The sequence below is a fragment of the Canis lupus genome, chromosome 27, assembly GCF_011100685.1.
Source record: "Canis lupus familiaris isolate Mischka breed German Shepherd chromosome 27, alternate assembly UU_Cfam_GSD_1.0, whole genome shotgun sequence".
Classification (NCBI taxonomy): Eukaryota; Metazoa; Chordata; class Mammalia; order Carnivora; family Canidae; genus Canis; species Canis lupus.
In genome coordinates, this window is record NC_049248.1 from 12215086 (window position 1) to 12235162 (window position 20077).

General features: G+C 41.6%; 2 protein-coding genes across 5 annotated transcripts in view; one reads left to right on the forward strand and one right to left on the reverse strand.

Moving 5' to 3' along the window:
- Positions 1-634: 634 nt before the first annotated feature.
- On the reverse strand, positions 635-18869 carry MANSC1 (MANSC domain containing 1). Of its 4 annotated transcripts, none has more exons than XM_038576813.1 (4): positions 18749-18869; positions 13353-13675; positions 9144-9284; positions 635-2102 (listed from the first exon to the last, which is right to left on the reverse strand). In XM_038576813.1, exons 2-4 carry the CDS (start codon positions 13573-13575, stop codon positions 1096-1098), a joined length of 1371 nt encoding a protein of 456 aa, XP_038432741.1. In that variant the 5' UTR covers positions 13576-13675; positions 18749-18869; the 3' UTR covers positions 635-1095. The 4 variants fall into 4 exon arrangements, with proteins under 4 accessions (XP_038432741.1, XP_038432744.1, XP_038432740.1 ...); XM_038576816.1 differs by lacking the exon at positions 18749-18869 and adding an exon at positions 18242-18382; XM_038576812.1 differs by lacking the exon at positions 18749-18869 and adding an exon at positions 18205-18362.
- BORCS5 (BLOC-1 related complex subunit 5) overlaps positions 13353-20077 on the forward strand; it is a 112166-nt gene continuing 105441 nt past the window's right edge. The window contains exons 1-2 of the mRNA XM_038576819.1: positions 13353-13405; positions 17705-17776. The gene's annotated coding sequence lies outside the window, so the exon portion shown is untranslated. The remainder of the gene's footprint in view (positions 13406-17704; positions 17777-20077) is intronic.

Here is a 20077-nt window from a genome sequence, read left to right on the forward strand (position 1 = left end):
GAGCAAACTGAAGCCCAGAGACTGAAGTGTCAAACTGACCCAGGCAGTTTCCTGGATCCTTAGATACCTCACTGTAGCTCATTGGGCAAACTCTTTTTATTAAAAGCCATTTCTCAGACATATCAATAATCAATAAAAATTACAGCATACTTATTGTACACCTGAAACTGTATAACTCTACTGGGATTAAAAATAAATAAAAAATTTTAGTGCACATAAAAATTACAGCATGGTAATCATTTAACAGCAATGTCAAGTGTTACCTGTTATTTCCAATGTTGTTCTAAATGAAGCCAAAATTGACTGTCGGTGAAATTTAGGTTAAGGATTTATAAATATCATTGTTATGTTCTAAACTTGATGAAGTTTTGAAAATTCCTATACTACTTTTATGTGTGTGTGTGGGGGGGAGGTAGTTAATTAGAATGGACTCGAAGTAGATTTGGCTATTTATCACTGTCTCCATGTAGGCTAATCTTCTGCTAGAATTGTCCCAAAGGAACCTCTTTACTCACTGAGGGAAAAGGGGAGGGGGGTTAATTTTAACTTAGAACGCATATTTTCATCATTTAATCATTTTGCTGGTGGGAATAAATTGAAAGTTATCCAGCTGGATGTGTCACTTATAAGAACATTACTGAGTAACAAAAGATTTATTCAAATATTTAATTGGAAGGAAATACATCTGGAATAAGTTTTATTGGAATTCATATAAAAAGGAAAGTAAACCCGTTAGAATTAATATCATAAACAGTTGACTTTATCTGGAACCAGAAATGTTAATGAACTGGAGCCTAAAAGTCATAACCACTTTTCCTTGCAAAAAGCCAGTCATTTTTGAATTTATATGCCAATTATGCTTTATTACTTTAGGTAGAGCTTTGTTTTCAGTGAATATTTTAGAGATAGATCACTCAAATTACCTAATTTGTTTCCTTTCTCCCTTTGTCTTCAAAAACCAAGCAAAAAATAAAAATGGTAGGGGGCATTTGTCTTCAAAACACTTCAGAAATCCTGCTAAAATGGGCGAGTCAACAGAGTCCTGCATTTGGGCTACTAGTAACTACACGAATGAAAAGATATCTAGTTCCCTCCTTAGATGTCAACATAAATCCCATTGATCAAATAATCAAGTCTCGAATAACGTCTCCTGCGGAGGGATTCTGAGAACATTCTCCCCAAGAGGACAAGGCCTATGGCTAGGAACAGAACACCAAAGAGCAGGGTTCCAACGAGGAGCCATTTTTCAAATGGAAGGCCATGTTGACTTTCTGGAACACTGTTCAGGGAGGAACCCCCTGGTTTGGCCTTCTCATCCTTCTGGGAAGCAGCTTTATTTGTAGCAGAAGAATCCACATTTGATGTAGGCAGTGTAGTAGCAGAAAAATCCACAGCTGACAAAGAAAGTGTAGGAGGGTTAGAGGCAGCCTCTGTGTCTGAAGTTAGAATGGAAATTTCTCGAAAGGTCACAGTTTCTGGGGGGCTCTTCCAGTCCATGGGTGCCTCAGAGACAGTGTTTGAAACTGCTGCTGTAGCTTGTCTAGCTTTGGGTGTGACCACAGCACTTGTCAAAATTGTAGACAAGAGGATTGTGGGGGGCTGAGACTTGCCCAGGGCTAGGGATGGAGCTGAGGTGGCCACTTCTGGTTCAGAAGTCATGGAAGGTATCATGGGAGCGTTGGTGGTTGGGGGCTTTGGAGGGGCAGAGGTGGTAGGCAGAGAGGCAAATGCAGGCTTTGGAGGGGCAGAGGTGGTAGGCAGAGAGGCAATGGGCACTGTTGTGGGGAGTGTTGTCACATGCTTAGGCAGTGGATGAGCTATTTTTTGTTTGGAGGCAGACTGTGAACTCTGAGGATGGCCTTTTTCTTTATAAACAGGGAACAATGTACTCGCTTGACCGATCTTCACTAGTTTCTCCAAATGATCTGAGGATCCCAACTTCTGAGAAAATGCATCTCTCCAGAAGCTATCAGCGGGCTTTGAATAACCTGTCATAGCAGGGGTTGTGGGAGGGATTCTCCTTGAAGACTGGCCATGGATGAGAGAATCTTCTCGGGTTAACTCTGGGCTTGGCGAGTTAGTTCTGGCCACAGTTGGAAACTCTGAAAGATGTAAAGAAAATTAAAAGGAGACTTAAATATTTCATGCCAAGGCAGGTTAAAAAAAAAAAAAAAAAAAGGACAAACAGCTAGTTCAGTAAATCCCCCAAACTGTTGAAACTTGACATTTCATAGAAACTTGCGCAAAATGGAAAAATACAAATTGCTAAATCAGAATCTGATGACACTGCCTCTCTACCAGATGCTGTGGTTTATTTCTAGAGGGATGGGACAGAGGAGAAATGTGTGGAGGAGGACCAGGCGAGTTCAGGAAGAGGTGGGAGGAGCAGAGCAAGGGAGCGAAGAGGAGCTCAGGACCCAGCAGCAGGAGGTTAGGTGTAAGGGGCTAAGGCCAGGGAAGAGAGCTGTGCCAGGGTGACACAGCAGGAAGAGGACTGGCAGAGAGGGGGAATCCCTGAGACTGTCATGACAGCCCAGAAACTGACAATCACCAAGGAGAGATCTCACAGCAAGGGTGGCCCACAGGCAAGAACAGTAGTAGTAGGGGCCTTAGGCAACAAGGGAGGACACAGAATCCCAGACATTTGCCTGCAACAGTGGAGGAGAAGGAGGAAGAGGAGGAGGAGGAGGAGGAGGATGCCAGGAAGGGAGGTCTGGCCTCCTGGGGCACAGAGCCCAAGGCCGCGGCAGAAGGCTGATGACATTTTCCAACCAAAAAACAGGTTTCAGCACCACACTCTGGGGAGGAAGGCAATTTGAGAGATTTCATTCTGACCCTCAAAGATTAAAATTTCAGAGCCAATGTCTTATTAGAGTCTGAGGACAATGGAACCAATATTTGAAATTAGGATGGCCACAGTGCTGACAAGAAAGAGCAGAAAATCACACAGTTCTGAGTGCTGCTGCGGGGGAACCAGCCTCAGATCCTCCTCAAGGGGGAAGAGCAAGCTCAGAATCGTGCCCTTCATCTCACACACCGTTCATCACCACCCAAACTGGAAAGGCTTTATGGAGCCATTAGGGGCAGGGAATGATCAGTCAAATGGCTCTGTATCACGCTGTCGCTACTTGGCTAATCACCTCACTTAGATTTAAACTGCAGAAAACACAAGGAAGGAAGAAAAGGAATTCCATAGTGTTTATGGGTTCATTCTTTCCTGTTCTCTTTCCTCTTCTCTTCTTGAACTCCTCTCAATGCCGGTTTCTGAACTAGACTCTCCTCGCATCTCTGCTAACGAACAGATCCAGAGGCAGCCTCAGATTTGTAATATGTTTGACTACTCTAAGCTTCACACTACAAAGAGGTCCCTTAACTGTCACTTACCAGGGTGCCTGGGTGGCTCAGTCTGTTAAGCAGCTGACCTTTGACTTTGGCTCAGGTTATGATCTCAGGGTCATGAGATGGAGTCCCGTGTAGGGCTCAGGACAGAGTCTGCTTGAGATTCTCTCTTTCCCTCTGCATCTGCCCTTACCCCTGCATGCCTGCAAATGTGTGCTCTAAAATAAATAAAGGGCACTTGGGTGGCTCAGTGGTTGAGTGTCTGCCTTCGGGTCAGGGCATGATCCTGGGGTCCTGGGATTGAGTTCCACATCAGGCTCCCCAGAGGGAGCCTGCTTCTCCCTCTGGCTATGTCCCTGCCTCTCTTTGTGTGTCTCTCATGAATAAATCAATAAAATCTTAAAAAAAAAAAACTATAACTTATTAATCCATCTAGGACAGAGATGAGCAAATTATGACCCAAGGGCCAAACCTGGCTAGTTATTTCTCTTCGTATGGCTTGTGAGCTAGGATCTACATTTTTAAATGGCCAACAAAAATCAAAGGATAATATTTTGTGACACATGACAATTACATAAAATTCACAATTCAGTGTCCACAAATAAAGTTTTATTGGCATGTAACCATTTTTTTATACATTGTTTGTGGGTACTACATACTATAAGGACAGAGGTGAGTAGGTACAACAGATTGCATAAGGCCCACAAAGCCTAAAATACTGGTCTGGAAAGCCTAAAATACTTGTCATTTTGCCCTCAAGAGAAAAAGTTTGCAGACATCTTCTCTAGGATACAGTGCTTTACTCCAGAATAGAATTTGGATGATTGAAATTCCTCTCTCCCCTGACAATGCTGAAGAAAAGAGTTTCTGCTGCAGGTTATACCACATTTACAGATATAACATCACCATGAGATAAACAGCACCTATATATATATATATTTTTTTTTTTTTAGCACATATATTTTTAGATAGTATCAGATATTTGGTAAAAAAGAACAAGACTGGGATGCCTGGGTGGCTCAGTGGTTGAGCATCTGCCTTTGGCTAGGGTCGTGGTCCTGGGGTCTAGAGATTGAGTCCTGCATTGGGTTCCCCAAAGGAAGCCTGCTTCTTCCTCTGCCTATGTCTCTGCCTCTCTCTGTGTGTCTCTCATGAATAAATAAATAAATAAATAAAATCTTAAAAGAAAAAAAAAAAGAACAGGACTCAACATATTTTATTTTAAAGTAAAAAAAAAAAGGGGGGACACCTGGATGGCTCAGCGGTTGCGTCTGCCTTCAGCTCAGGTCCTCATCCTGGAGTCCCAGAGTTGAGTCCCACATCAGGATCCCTGCATGGAGCCTGCCTATGTTTCTGCCTCTGTGTGTGTGTGTGTGTGTCTCTCATGAATAAACAAATAAAATCTTTAAAAAAATAATAAAGTTTCAAAAAAAAAGACCAGTTAAGAAAATGCTCTGTGATGTATACGAACTCAGAATTTAAAGCCATTGACAAGAATGACCAAAACAGCTGCTTTCTTTCTCAAGAACACAAGCTCATAAAGAAAACAAGGCTAGGGCTAGTCCCATTTCTTGATAAGATTCATCTATTGGCAAAGATCTTAGAACCACCCAGGGATCCTCTACACCTGCTCCATTCACCTCACCCACTGATGTTTGCCATTGGGGTGTGGTACCTTTCCTCTCTCATGCATAGATGAGCTAGAGGGGACTCTGAAACAGCCGGGTTCCCTCAATATCTCTTTTGAGTTCATTTTCAAGTGACTTCATGAAATAAAAAACTTAAGGGCTAACTATTACTTGAAAACCAACTGAGCAAACAGACTCCCAATTGATTCTCTCCCTGAGGTCCCCTACTCTAGTCCTTGGTAGAAATGACATACCACAAAGCTGGGGGGAAAAAAAAAAAAAGATAATGCCAAGTTACAATGGTTTAATAGAATGAACACAGTGCTCTGGCATCTTTCAAACTTTTGGTCTGTAAATATTAACCAGATATAGGAAATGCAGTTCATCTGAAAACAAACCACCAAAGAAATATCTATTTAATTTCTCTCTCTCTCTCTCTCTAAAAAAATAAAAATAAAAAACAAAATTCTCTCTAAACAGGAAGCAGATAATTTATTTTCATGGGGAATCTTAATCTATCAACACGGGCATATCATAAATAGAATTACAAACATAAATTGTAAACATCCTGTAGATATAAAGTCAGCTGCACACTACTAGGTCCAGGGTTGGTGCCCTGGGCTCTGAGATATTGATCTGGGCTCTGGACTGATGGCGCCCCTTGGTGGCTGCCACAGGAACTGTTTGATTCTAATTCCCCTTACTACCTTCACACCCCCCTGTTGGAAAGGTTTACATACATGCCAAGTTCCCTTATCTCCCATTTATATTGGAGAGAATCTTTACCACACACTCCCTTTTTGACACGTGCATTATAAAAGCAACAATACTACAGAGTATTATGAAAATTATAAAACAAATTCAACTATAATTTTTATCATTGTGTCCCAACAACTATTCACATTTATACCTTACATATACCTTAAAGTTAAATTTTTTCATGTCATTGAAAAACAACTGGGTGTTTTTCACCTTAAATTTTGCTTATTTATGTACTCAACCTTATTTTTAAATATTTGCATCCTATTATTTCAAGTGGATCCATCATATTATACACCCAACCATTCTCTGGCAATTGGACATTTATGCTGCTTCTAGTTTTTCACTCCTTAAACTAATTATGCAATAAACAGCTTCAAACCAATAGCTTTTTCTTGTTTTAGCTTTGTGTCTTTAGGTTTTATGGAAGTAGAATTACTGGAGTAAATTACCTATAATTTTCACAATACTGTGCTTTGATTATGAAACAGGAGCCACACATAGGGAAGCACACTGATAATGGAAGAAGGGACAGAATGAAGAGGTAGTGAGAAGGGATAACAGAGGCAGAACATGATGGTCCAACTTCCATATTATGGGAATTCCAGAAAGAGAAGACCAAGTATTCCAATCAATGTCTTGAGCCCTGACCACTTTGGAAACTAAGAGTGGGAATATCCATTTCCTGCTAGATACCACTCTTGGCTGTCTAATGCAATATTCCAGGTGATCAAAGAGGAACAGCAAGAAGTATCAACACCACACTGTAGCCTCCAAAGTTTTTAGCCAAGATGAAATATATATGGGCATGAAGTGAAGGAGCCACACAGATCGGGGGCAGCCATCCTAGCCACTGAAGCCCCAAAAGGTCAAGAAAAGACACCGTTCACAGAAAGTAAGGTCTTAAGTGTTGTGTTTTTTTAAGATTTTTATTTATTTATTTGACAGAGACAGAGAGAGCACGAGCAGGGGGATCAGCAGACAGAGGGAGAGGAAGAAGCAGGCTCTCCCTGCAGAGCAGGGACCTTGATGCAGGGACTCAATCCCAGGACCTTGTGACCATGACCAGAGACCAAAGGTAGATGCTTAGCCTGATAAGCCACCGAGGCACCCTGGTCTTGATTGTTTTAAGAAGCCTAATTTGTTCTATGCTTAGTGTTTTTTAAAAATCATTATTTTACATTGTACATGTATGTTATTTTACATTATTGTTCCTGCAATTTATCACTCTCTTTGTGAGTATAATTACTTTGCTCTGCAACCATCAGCCTCATTCATCTCCAGAACTTTCTTCATCTTGCAAAACTGAAACTTTGTACCTTGTGCAAGTTTTCTTATACTTGGGTTTATATCACTACTTAGGAAGAATGTGCACAAATAATTTGTGCTTTATGCCTCTGCTTAAGGAAATGCTTGATGCATCTGGTTCATTAACCAAAACTCAGACACAAGCTCACCCAGGAGACAAAGCAGTCTCTGCCCAGGGTGCCTGGGCAGTATCATTCCCCAAAGTACCTCACACATAATACAGTCAAGAGAACCCTTGATTGCATTCCCTGTCCCAACCCTAAAACCAGTCTCCATAAACCTTTCCCAGCTCAGTAGATGATGCCAACAACATCCATGTAGACACTCAAGTCAAAAACTAGGATTCAACTTCAGTGCTTCTCTCCTCCCTGTTGTCATCCTCCACACCACTGGCAAGGCCTGTGAATGCTACCTCTGAAACATCTGTATATTGATTTCTCTCTACCTCCTCTGCCACCTCCCCAATCCATAATGCCATGGTCATTCACTTGGATCTTGCCCCCACTTCCTATCCACTTCTCTTGCTGCTGCATTGCTGTCTACCCCCAGTAGAACAGTCGCAGTGAGCTTTGAGAAATTACCTTGAAAACACATTACCTGAGTGCCTGCTCAAAAACTTCCAAGGGCTTCCCATTTACACACCTCAAATAAGAACTTCCTACCCTGGTTTGCAAAGCTTTATGTGATCTCTGTGCTTTTCAAACCTGTTGCATTTCACTCTTTATGAGGTTCACTATGAGTCAGCCAGCTGGGACTGGGGTGTTTGTTCTTCAAACACTCCAAAACCATTCTGCCTTAGGATATTGGAATGGGCTATTTCCTCTGCCTGAAGGTCTTCCCAGATCTTTTTATTGTTCAAATCTCAGTTGAGGGGTTACTTCATCACAGATGCTTCCTCTGATCACCTAATCAAGAGGGTCCACTCGTGATCATCTATTACATCGTCTTTGCTCATCTGCACAGCACTAGTGACTACTTTTCCTTGATTATTTATTTATGACGGTTACTGTCTCTCTCCTAAAACATAAGTTCCAGAGGTAAGGACCTTGTTTTTCACGTTTACTGTTATATTTTTGTGTTCTTAGGGCAGAAAAAAATGTCTGGCAAATAGGAGATGCTAAATAACATCTGTTGTTTATTGAGTAAATAAACTAATAGAAAACTACTGATAGCCAAGGGTGTAATGACAAAAACTTTCTACAGTTTAAATAAAAGGAAATTTGATACCAAAGCATTTCTTCCTGAAAAACCAACAAGCCAAAATCTCACCAAGACATACTCAAATAATTATATATATATATATATATATATATATATATATATATTTTAAAGATTTTATTTATTCATGAGAGACACAGAGAGAGAGGCAGAGACATAGGCAGAGGGAGAAGCAGGCTCCCTTTGGGGAGCCTGATGAGGGACTTGATCCCAGGAGCCTGGGATCACAACCTGAGCCAAAGGCAGGCGTTCAAACACTGAACCACCCAGGTGTCTTTCAAATAATTATATTATTCTTCAGTTGTTTATTTTCTGTATTCTGAACAAATATGCTTAGTAGGAAGACTATATTTCCAATGCCTGGCACAGAATTTGGCACATGGTAGATGCACAGTAAATACTTCTTGAATGAACTTCCCTCCAAGTCTGGGTAATAAGCTCCAGAGTGTTTGATTTCAGATAATGTTATTATAAAATAATTGGAACCTAAAGACAAATATACTGGAATTTTATACACCCACATAGGTCTTTGAAAACAATCTCCCTGGGCCCTGGAGATCTTATTCCAGTGTTGTTTAACATCGTTCTAAAGAGGCATTTCAAAATGTTGTCATGAAAGGTCTGTGTGCCTTTTATCTCAGGGAGGTAAAAACAAAAGCGACACAACACAAAACACTAACATTCAGACATCTTTCATTGGAAACTTGAACTAAAGTTTAAACTAAAGTTTAAACTAAACTGAACCTTAAATCATGAGAGTTTTCTGGTGTGCCTCTATATTTATGACCACTTTTGGTAGTTTTACTTAGATCTTTGGTAGAAAATCTTTCACAGGAACCACGTCCTTAAATAATTCCAATTGCCAAAGAAAAAGAACAAAGTTTTTATTACCTCTAAGTATCCTGTAAGTCATAAGTCCTTTAGCTGGTTTCAGCGGACAGGCTTCCTCACTGGGACAGAAAAATAGGTAGCAGTTGGGTTGTCTAGCTGTTTTTCGAGTGTCGAAGATCATCAAGTTACATGCTTTGTCTCCTGCAATGAAAGGCTTTGTAAGCATTATGTTGAAATAGGATATTCTAAAGAGTAGGCAATTATTTATTCTGCTGTCCAACACAAACACCTTTGTTCATATTATTCACTTGCTTGCTGACCGCTGATTCATTTCCTCTTCCTTAGTCACGTAAAGCAATTTGTAAAGACACTGGGTTTAAAAATCTGAATTAAGGTAATTCTGGCAAAACCTATTTTATTTTTTTAAAAGATTTTATTTATTTATTCCTGAGAGAACCAGAGGGGCAGAGAGATAGGCAGAGGGAGAAGCAGGCTCCCTTTGGGGAGCCCGATGTGGGACTCGAACCCAGGACCCCAGGATCACGCCCTGAGCCAAAGGCAGATGCTCAACCACTGAGCCACCCAGGAGCCCCTGGCAAAACCTACTTTAAATAGTACACTTAATTCTTTATATAAGCCTTCCATTTTCTAAAATATCCATCAAAACATACACAGAAATACTGATTTTACCATCTTTACACAACCCACAACTGAATTGGGACTTAAATGGATCTAAGTTAATGATTTCATGAATTTCTCCTATCCCAAAGGCAGACACCTATCTCAGACACCTATGAAGACATGAGTCTGGCTTTCTTGGGGAGAATCACTAAATTCAGCATCAAACTATCATGCTTCCTTCCACAAAGGATCTGAGTAGTTTATGGAACACAAAGTCTATTTTTTACTTTTATCAATACCATTCTTCTTTTGATTTTTTTTTCCTTCACATTGCTACTCGTCTTTATCATTTCTGCTTCTTTATTTTCCTTCCTTTCTGGCTTTTCACTCTAACTTTTATTTCTGGCTTCTTTTTCTCTTCCTCTTATGCCCAATATTATTATTCTTTCTATTCATCATGGCCTACGGTTGGTTTTGGCCTCAATCTAGTACAGTCACACTTCTTGGCCTCTGACCCTTGAAGGATCAGTACACCTCTGATCAGGATGAAGGTTAAAAAGCATATAGGCTAATTATTAAAAATTCATGCTCTTTCTCACCACACACACACTTAATCATGTACTAAATAACCTTGTTTTGGTAATTGTTTCATAACACATACATGCATCAAATCATCACATCACATCACATATCTTAAGTTTACACAATGTTATATGCCAAATGTATCTCAGTAAAGCTGGGGAAAGAAACCCTGCATAATTGGCCATCAGCACCATGTCTTTAAATCAGGCAATGGTTAGGATCAACCTTGACTTCCACTTTTGGAAATAAGACTTGGTGAACTTCTGCAGAGGTCTTATCATATCTCTCTCTACCACCCAGGCAACAAAAAAGGCACTTTAGGCTTTTCCCTTCCCAGAAATGGGATAATTCTACAATACCATTTTTGAGGGGCACATAGGTAAAAGGGAGGGTCCTTAAGCCCTCCCCTCATGCAAGTTGTATGTAAAAATCTTGTGTCCTTTGTACTTATAGGCATTTTTCTAGAATCTGTGGCTACAAGCAAATTATCAAAGTGCTTTTTTGAGCCCTAAGCAATTAAAGACCACTGCTCAATAAATGAGGAAAAAGTCTGAGACCCATTAAATGAGACCCACAATTACCTCTGCTTACAGAAAAGCAGTGACAGTAATTTTGTTTGTATAATAAGGCAGGAAACCCTCATTTCTTACTAAACACCCATTATGGAACTGAAAAAAAATGCAAGGTTTCCTGTATTACCAGTAGGCACTCACAAAGCATTCAGTCCCATTTGCCGATGATTTTCTATTTCATATAAATGTTGATTACATTTAAAGAAAAACGAAATTTAAATTAAATCTCTGGAATTTCCATAAATCATACCGTTAAGAATGTCCAAAAACATACTGCCAAGTTTGAGAAGACCACTGGAGGTTTTTGGTTTTTTTTCTTCCTGACATCAAATACATGATATAATTTCCACACTAATTCTCCACCTGATTGTCTTAAAATTCAATTCAATTCAACTCAATTCTTACGCTAAACAAATTAGAGTTAGTATCAGACTCCATGGGTTTAAGGGCTCAGTCCCATAAGATTGTCCTCATTTAGATGCTAGTCAAAAGTATCAGGTCCTGGAGGTGGGGGGTGAAAGTGGGAGCACCTGGGTGGCTCAGTTGGTTAAGAGTCTGGCTTCTGCTCAGGTCATGATCTTGGAATCCTGGTTAAGCATCTGACTTAGGTTCAGGTCATCATCTCTGAGTCCTAGGATTGAGGCCTGTGTGGGCTCCCCACTCAGCAGGGAGTCTGTTTCTTCTTCTCCCTCTCCTGCTGCCCTCCCCTGGCTCCTGCTCTCTCTCTCTCTCTCTCTCTCTCAAATAATAATAATAATAAAAAGTATCAGGTCCTGGGATGCCTCCGTGGCTCAGTGGTTGAGTATCTGCCTTTGGCTCAGGGTGTGATCCTGGTCCGGGGATCGAGTTCTGCATCAGTCTCCCTGTGAGGAGCCTGCTTCTCCCTCTGCCTGTGTCTCTGCCTCTCTCTCTGTGTCTCTCATGAATAAACAAAATCTTAAAAAAAAAAAAAAAAAAAGTATCAGGTCCTAGATTACTCTTACTTCTGCTCAGTTTGGCTATAAATTCTGGTTCCCACAATCCCCTACCTCAGGTTTGATAATTTGTTAGAACTACTTACAGAACTCAGGAAAAGGCTATACTTACCCTTACAGTTTATTATAAAAGATGCAAACGAATAGCCAGATGAAGGGTAAAAGGGCAAGGTCTAGAAGGGTCCTGAGTGCAGGAGCTTCTGTCCCAGTGGAGCTGGAATGCATAACCCTTCTGGACACATGGATGTGTTTGCCAATTGGAAGCTCCCTAAAACTATCATTTCAGGAATTTTTGGAGATTTCATTATGTGGGCATAATTGATTAAATCATTGGCATTGGTGACTGAATGCAATCTCCAGCCACTCTCCTCTACTTGGAGGTGGGGGTAGGGCTGAAGGTTCCAAACTTCTAATCAAGCCTTGGTCTTTATAGTGACCAATACCCATCCTGAAGCTACCAGGAGTCATCTCATTAGTATAAACCCAGCTGTGGTTGAAAGGGGCTTATAATGAATAACAAAAAAAGTTCCTATGCTTAGGAAGTTGCAAAGCTTTTAGGAGCTCTGTGCCAGGAATCAGGAACAAAGATTATATACATATATTTCTTACTATACTATACCCATTATAGAAAGAAAAGAAAGTAAAGATATAAGAGAAAAGATATGATTTGTTGGCTAATAAGTGAGGTAAGAACCATTAGTCCAGTGTTCACTAGGCTCCTCAGTGGCAAGACCTTGTCCATCTTTTTTTTTTTTTTAAACCTATTTTTAAATTTTATTTATTTATTCACGACAGAGAGAGAGAGAGGCAGAGGGAGAAGCAGGCTCCATGCAGGGAGCCCAACGTAGGACTCGATCCCGGGTCTCCAGGATCACACCCCGGGCTAAAGGCGGCACCAAACTGCTGGGCCACCCGGGCTGCCTGACCTTGTCCATCTTATTCATTTTTTTCATCTTATTCATTTTTTTTTTGTCTCCAGCATCCAGAAAGGCATTTGGTGCTCAATAAATTTTGTGTGGTTTTTGTTGTTGTTGTTGTTTATTCATTTATTTCTCATTTAGGGAATTAGGATCATAACTGAAAAATGATCACTGTTTCACTGTTTCTCTTCAAGTCATAGGTCTGAAACTTGAAATATGCAAAGGTATGGTTCAAACTTGTGGGCCTCTGTTTCCCTCTGTGTCACATGAATGAGTTAGACCAAACAACTTCCCATATCCCTAAAGGACTTTGGTTTCTAAGATATTGAAAACATCTTAGATACCCATTAGAACATAACACCAGTGGTTCTCAACCTTTTTCTAATCAGACACCTGGGTAATATACAGACACACTCCTCAGTAACTTTGACCCAGCTTAGGGGAGGGAAGGATACACTTGTGGAATATTTTGCCAGTGATTTTTTCACCCACATTTCTATTCCATAAAGAATCACTTGTATAAATTACGTAACCACATCAACCAGCTACTGATGTCACAAAAGACTTGGAATAAAGAGTTGCCAAGGGATGATTACTTACCTGTTATGTTTTTTGTTGAACAGCAAGAATTAATGCAGTCTTCCTGAGTTAACGTACGTATGGGTTCATTGCCTCTAATTCCCTTAGAAAGAGATGACTGGATGTCAATGACAACATCTTCTAGACTCTTGGTAGGGCAGTTTTGACTGCTGGACAGCCTTAGTGTCAGGAAACAAATTATTACAAAAGTATAAGTCAAGCTCCATTCTTCCCTAAAGAACATTTTAAATTTCAGTTTGGTCTTAGTCTTCAAACATCAAGGATAATCCTCCCTCTGGTCTGAGTTTGCTTCAAGAAGATTGTACAGATCAGAGAATTTCTCTCTAGAACAAAAATAGAAAATCATCAATGAATTTTGTTTCCTTTAATAAATCTAGTGAAGATACACTTCATTTCCTTCAAGTCAATGTAAAGAATTCATGATTTCTAAAACAGAAACAAGTTTTTTTATGTTTCACTTTTAATATATTTTATAATAGATCAAGACAATCTTTCATTAAAAACAATAAAGAAGAGCACCTGGGCGGCTCAGCTGGTTGAGCATCCAACTCTTGATTTCTTCTCAGGCCATGATCTCAGGATCATGGGCTCAAGCCTTGCATCGGGCTCCATCCTCAGCAGGGAGTCTGCTTGAGATTCCCTCTCTCTCTGCCCCTACCCCCCCTTTGTGCACTCTCTTTCCCTATCAAATAAATCAATCTTAAAAACTTGGTAAAGAACAAATAAGCACAAACACGTATACTATCCCATCAATGCTTAAAAGCTGACAAGTGTCTGTGATGGAAGATCTATAGGTTCAGTGCAATACCAATAAAGTTCCTAGCAAGTTACTTTGTGGATCTCAAGAATTTTAAAGTTTTGATTTTTTTAAAGATTTATTTATTTGAGAGAGAGCACACACATGGGGGGGTGGTAGAGGAAGAAGGAGAGAGTTAATTTCAAGCAGACCCCTCACTGAGCACAGAGCCCAATGCAGGGCTCAATCTCACAACCCTGAGATCGTGACCTGAACCAAACCAAGTGTGTGATACTTAACTGACTGAGCCACCCAGGCATGCCTTAAAGTTTTGATTTGAAAGTTTACATGGAAATGCAGAAAGGCCAGAATGGCCAACAAAGTCCTGAAGAAGAACGGAGTTGGAGAATTCACACCACCTAACTTCAATACTTACCATAAAGTTATAGTAATCAAGACCATGGGGTACTACCAAAAGAAAGGAAAAACAGAATAGAACAGAATCGTAAGTCAAGAAATAGACCCATAGGTCTACTGGGTCAGTTAACGATAGATGAATCAACTGAGCTCTAACAAAAGAGCAAAGGCAATTCAATGGAGAAAGGACAGCCTTCTCAAAAATGGTGCTAGAATGACTAGATATCCATAGGTATCTTACTGTAAGAAAGATAAATCTAGATACAAATCTTCCATTGTTTACAAAAATTAATTCAAAATTGATCAAAGACCTAAATATAAAATGTAAAACTATAAAACTCTTAGCAGGTTAATTGGTAGAGCATGTGACTCTTACCGGGTTAATTGGTAGAGCAAAATCTTTGGGGTTGTAAGTTTGAGCCCCGTGTTAGGTACAGAGTTTACTTAGAAAAAAATCTTTAAAGAAAACACCTCCTAGAATATAACATAGGAAAAATCTTTAGATATAATACCTAAAGCACAATCCATTAAAGAAAAAAATGTTGAGGCTGGATTTCATTAAAATGAAAACATCTGCTCTGCCCAAGACACTAAGAGAAGAAAAAGATTAGCCTCAGACTGGGAGAAATATTTGCAAAACACATATCTGATAAGGACTAGTAGCTAAAATATACAAAGAATTGTTAAAACTCAGAAAACGGGGACACCTGAGTGGCTCAGCGGTTGAGTGCCTGCCTTCGTCCCAGGGCGTGATCCTATAGTCCCGGGATCGAGTCCCACATCAGGCTCTGCATGGGGCCTGCTTCTCTCTCTGCCTATGTCTCTGCCTCTGTGTGTGTGTCTCTCTCATGAATAAATTAATAAAATCTTAAAAAAAAAAAAACCTCAGAAAATGACCCAATTAAAAATGGGCAAAGTATCTGAACATACAACATCACCAAAGGAGATAGCACAGATGACAAATAAGCATGTGAAAAGGTGCTCAACATTATAGTCATTAGGGAGCTGCAAATTAAAATGAGATACTACTATACACCCGTTAGAATGACTAAAATCCAAAAAGCTGACAATACCAAATCCTACAAAAATCTATATACACATTTAGCTTTATACATCACCTCCAAAAACTGGAAACAACCAATAGGTGAATGGATAAACAAAATGTGGTATATTCATAAAATGGAATATTATTCTATATAAAAAATGAGCTAATAAGACACAAAAGGACACAGAGGAAACATAATTGCATATTGCTAAGTGAAAGAAGCCAGTTTGAAATATATGACTTCTTGTCAACTATATGATGTTCTAGAAAAGGCAAAACTATATCAACAGTAAAAATATTGGTGGTTATCAGGCAGAGGAAGGAAGGGATGAATACGTGGAACACGGAAGTTTTTAGAGCAGTGAGGTTATTCTATATGATACTGTAATGGTTGTTACACGTCTTTGTTTGTCAAAACCCATAGAACTGTACAACACAAAGAGTGATCCCTAATACAGAAGGTGCTTGGCTGGCTCAGTTGGTGGAGCATGCAATCCTTGATCTCGGGGTTGTGCGTTTGAGCCCCATGTTGTGTGTAGAGATAACTTAAAAATAAAATTTTTTTAAAAGATTTTATTTATTCATGAGAGACACACACAGAGAGAAAGAGACAGGCAGAGGGAGAAGCAGGCTTCATGCAGGGAGCTGGACATGGGACTCGATCCCAGGTCTCCAGGATCATGCCCTGGGCCAAAGATAGCACTAAACCGCTGAGCCACCTGGGCCGCCCTAAAATATTTTTTAAAAATAAGAATGATCCCTAATATAAGTAAATAGATTTAGTTAGTAATAAAACAGAAGAGTGAAAAAGCAAAAAAAAAAAAAAAAGCATATATTTACCTATATATAGTAACAACACAAGTCCAATACCTTCGTTGCTGCTGTATCCAACTTTTTTTAAAAGATTTTATTTATTCATGAGAGACACAGAGAGAGAGGCAGAGACATAGGCAGAGGGAGAAGTAGACTCCCCATGGGGAGCCTGATGCAGACTCGATCCTGAAACTCCAGGATTTCACCCTGAGCCAAAGGCTGATGCTCAACTACTGAGCCACTCAGGCGTCCTGGTGTCCAACTTTTTAAAGTCAAATAATATTTATGTTTCTCACGTGCCAGTTTCTATGCTAAACACTTTACATGTGTCATGTCATTTAATCCTTACAAGAATCTTAATGCAATAGATTCCCAATTCTTATGAGATAGATCCCATTTTAAACCCATTTTCAGCAAAAATGGAAATAATTGTGGGTATTTGGGATTTTTTATTTTTTTTAATTTTTATTTTTTTATTGGTGTTCAATTTGCCAACATATAGCATAACACCCAACGCTCATCCCATCAAGTGCCCCCCCCCAGTGCCCATCACCCAGTCACCCCCACCCACCTCCCTTTCCACCACCCCTTGTTTGTTTTGGGATTCTTTATTAGCCTATTAAAGAACAAGTGGTGCATCTAACAACTGCCATAATTTTGAAGACTTTATTTATTTGAGAGAGAGAGAGCAAGCGCCCATGTGGGGGGAAGAGCAGAGGGAGAGGGACAAGCAGACTCCTCAATGCACAGAGAGTCCCACCTGGCTCCATCCCACAACCCTGAGATCATGACCTAAGCCAAAATCAAGAGTCAGAGGCCCAATGGGCTGGCCCACCCAGGTTCCCCTAATAACTGCCATAATTTTGAAGGACTGTTGAATGTACATGATACTTGAAATCCGTGTAATAAGTAATATGATATGAAAACACCCGTGATTCTTACTGGCGGCAAATTACAGCTGCCTCTGACTCTGCTGTGGCTTCTGTGTGCCTCCTAGAGGAAATGCTGTGTTTCAGTTTGAGGCTACTAAAATAATAAATTTTCCCACTGAAGTTCTCAGACTTTCTAAATACTACCTGTGATTCTCCAGTTTAAGAACCCTGGCACAGGTTATCTTTTTATGCTGCCACATTTTGCAAGTCTCTTTTCTAGCCCTCAAGGAAAGCAAACAGGACCCAAAGAGGAAAACCAGGTCAATACTTTGAATGGATTTTGACAGAATGTCTCCTTGAATTCTTGCAGAGAAACCGGAACTATGCGGGGGCATGGGGTAGGAACTGGGCTTTCTGTATGCAGCATCTTTTTATTATTTATTTATTTATGTATTTATTTATTTTGCAGCATCTTTTTAGAGCCTGGACTGCAAGAGGGACTGAAGAGTTTATCTCGCTAAAGATGCTCAACAACTATTAGGTAAAGGTATTCTTCTAATCATTATGGCTTAGGCCTTAAAGGTCCACAGTCAAGTTGAATTCTATTGAAAGAGAGGGGGGAAAGGATCCACGTGGGAGAGAGAGGCGGCGCCCGGGCATAACGCCCGCTTACTACCATCACTAAAATGCACTTGTATGTAACTGGGTCAAATAATGGAAATCGTTTTCTCTCCCTTCCTTTGAGGAGATGCATGTCGCTTACTGAGCATTCTCGTGCCTCTCCCGATGACGACGTGGAGCCAATGCCGTTTGCGACAGGTGCTGCGGCGCGAGCCTGGAGATGCCCCCAGGGCTCCGCGGCCGCACCCCCCCCCGCCCGGGCCCGGGCGCTCCGGGAGAGGCAGAGGGGGGCGCAGGAAACGCGGGGGGCTGCGGTCCGCCTGGAGGGGAGCGCGGCGACGCCTTTACCTGGCAGCGACTGGCCCCGGGGCCCCGCGGGTCCCACCTGGGCGAGGACAGCCCCGCGCTCGCGGGCAGGGAGCGGCCGGTCCGCGCGCAGCTCTCGGCGAGGGCGACAGGGATGCTCCGCGGCTCCCGCCCGCCCCGGCCTGCGCGCTGAGCCAGTTCCTGCTTCCGTTGCCGCGGCCGAAAGTCGGCCGGGGGGAAGGGCACGTTCCTGCCGCAACCCGGAGCTGCTTCCCCGCCGCTGGGAGCGCGGTCCCCGGAGCCCCTCCCCGCGGTGGCCCCAGGCGCCCCGCGGTCGCGCTGAGCCCGGGAGGAGCCGCCCGCCGCGCCCCGCCCCCGCCCCGCAGCTGCCCCTGCGCCCCCCCCCCCCGCCCCCCCAGGTTGACCGACCGCAGGTCTGCAGCCGCGCCCGCTCCTGGAGGCCTCAGAACGCGAGGTCACCGGAGGAAAATCGAGCCAGACAGAACAGTCCGCCTCCCCCCGCTGGGCCCGGGTCTCCCCTCCCCTCCCCTCCCCTCCCCTCCCCTCCCCTCCCCACCCTGAGCACCGTTTCTCCGCTCAGGATTTCACGGTGCTTTCAGCCCGAGGCTGCTCCTGGGAATCCTGTGTGCACCGGGCCGCGCAGAGGGTCCTTAACTAGAGTTGGCAGTTCTCCAGGTGAATACGAGGCCGGGCAAGCCTTAGCCAAGGCACCGGACTCCACCCGGATTGACCCTTTATAAGTAAGGCTAATAATGAAAATAACCATGCCTGCCACAGTAATTAAAACATATCCCCTGATTTAGCATAATACCTAGTATGTAATAGGTACTCAGTAAATATTTAAAATATATTTGTCGAGTGAAGGAATGGAAAGGAACTACTAGGGCATAGGTTACAGAACTATCTTCTTTCTTTCTTTTTCTTCCTTTCTATCTCCCTTCCTTCTTCCTCCCTCCCTCCCTTTCTTCCTTCTTTCCTTACTTTCCAAAAAAAGATTTTATTTATTTATTTATGAGAGAGAGAGGCAGAGGCAGACTTCCCACTTCCAGACTTCCCACTGGGATCACAAAGGCAGACGTTCAACCACTGAGCCACGCAGGTGCCCCTAAAAGTGTGTTTTCAGATCCATGCATTCTCACCCCCCACCTCTGTATACCTGCCAACAGATGCAACTTTACCAAACCACTGATAATTAACTTGCCAAAGGTCCAAACGTTAGACATCTCCAGCTGGTTGGTGTGAAGAGCTTTCAAACCTAAAGCCTTAAGCAATTGTAGCTTATTATTTTAGGCCTGATACAGCTGTCCTGGTTTTAACCAATAGCTAATCAAAGGCATATGTTGACTGAGAATAGGTGTGAACAAAAGTCCTTTGTGTGAAACGGACTCTTGCCAGTTGCATCCAGAGGATGATTTACTCCCGAATTACAATAATGTTGCAAATAATTGGTTTTTAAGAGTTACCAAAGTAAAGGAAACTCCACAGTGATTTCATATGGGAGTAATTTTCCTGTTGCAGCAAAAAACTGATGTAAACAATACGTTTTATTTCTGCGGGTGATATACTTGAGGATCTAGGTCAGGAAAGTTCACATTCCTTGTGTCCCTTCACAGGACAGTACCGTTAGTCACTAAGTAGACCTTTCCTTCACTTAGAAGCTTCAGATTTAGGATGTTATACAATGAACCCATCATTGAGGTGACATGTTATTTTTTCAGTTATGACAGCAAACAGAGGACGCTGATGAAAATAGTTAAAGAAATTTTTCTGCTGGTATGAACTAGGTGTTTAAGGTAGAAATAAAATTCTTTTTTTGTCTCATTGTCTGGAAAGATTCTTTTTCTTAAATTTATTTATTCAGAGAGAGAGAGAAGCAGGCCCCATGCAGGGAGCC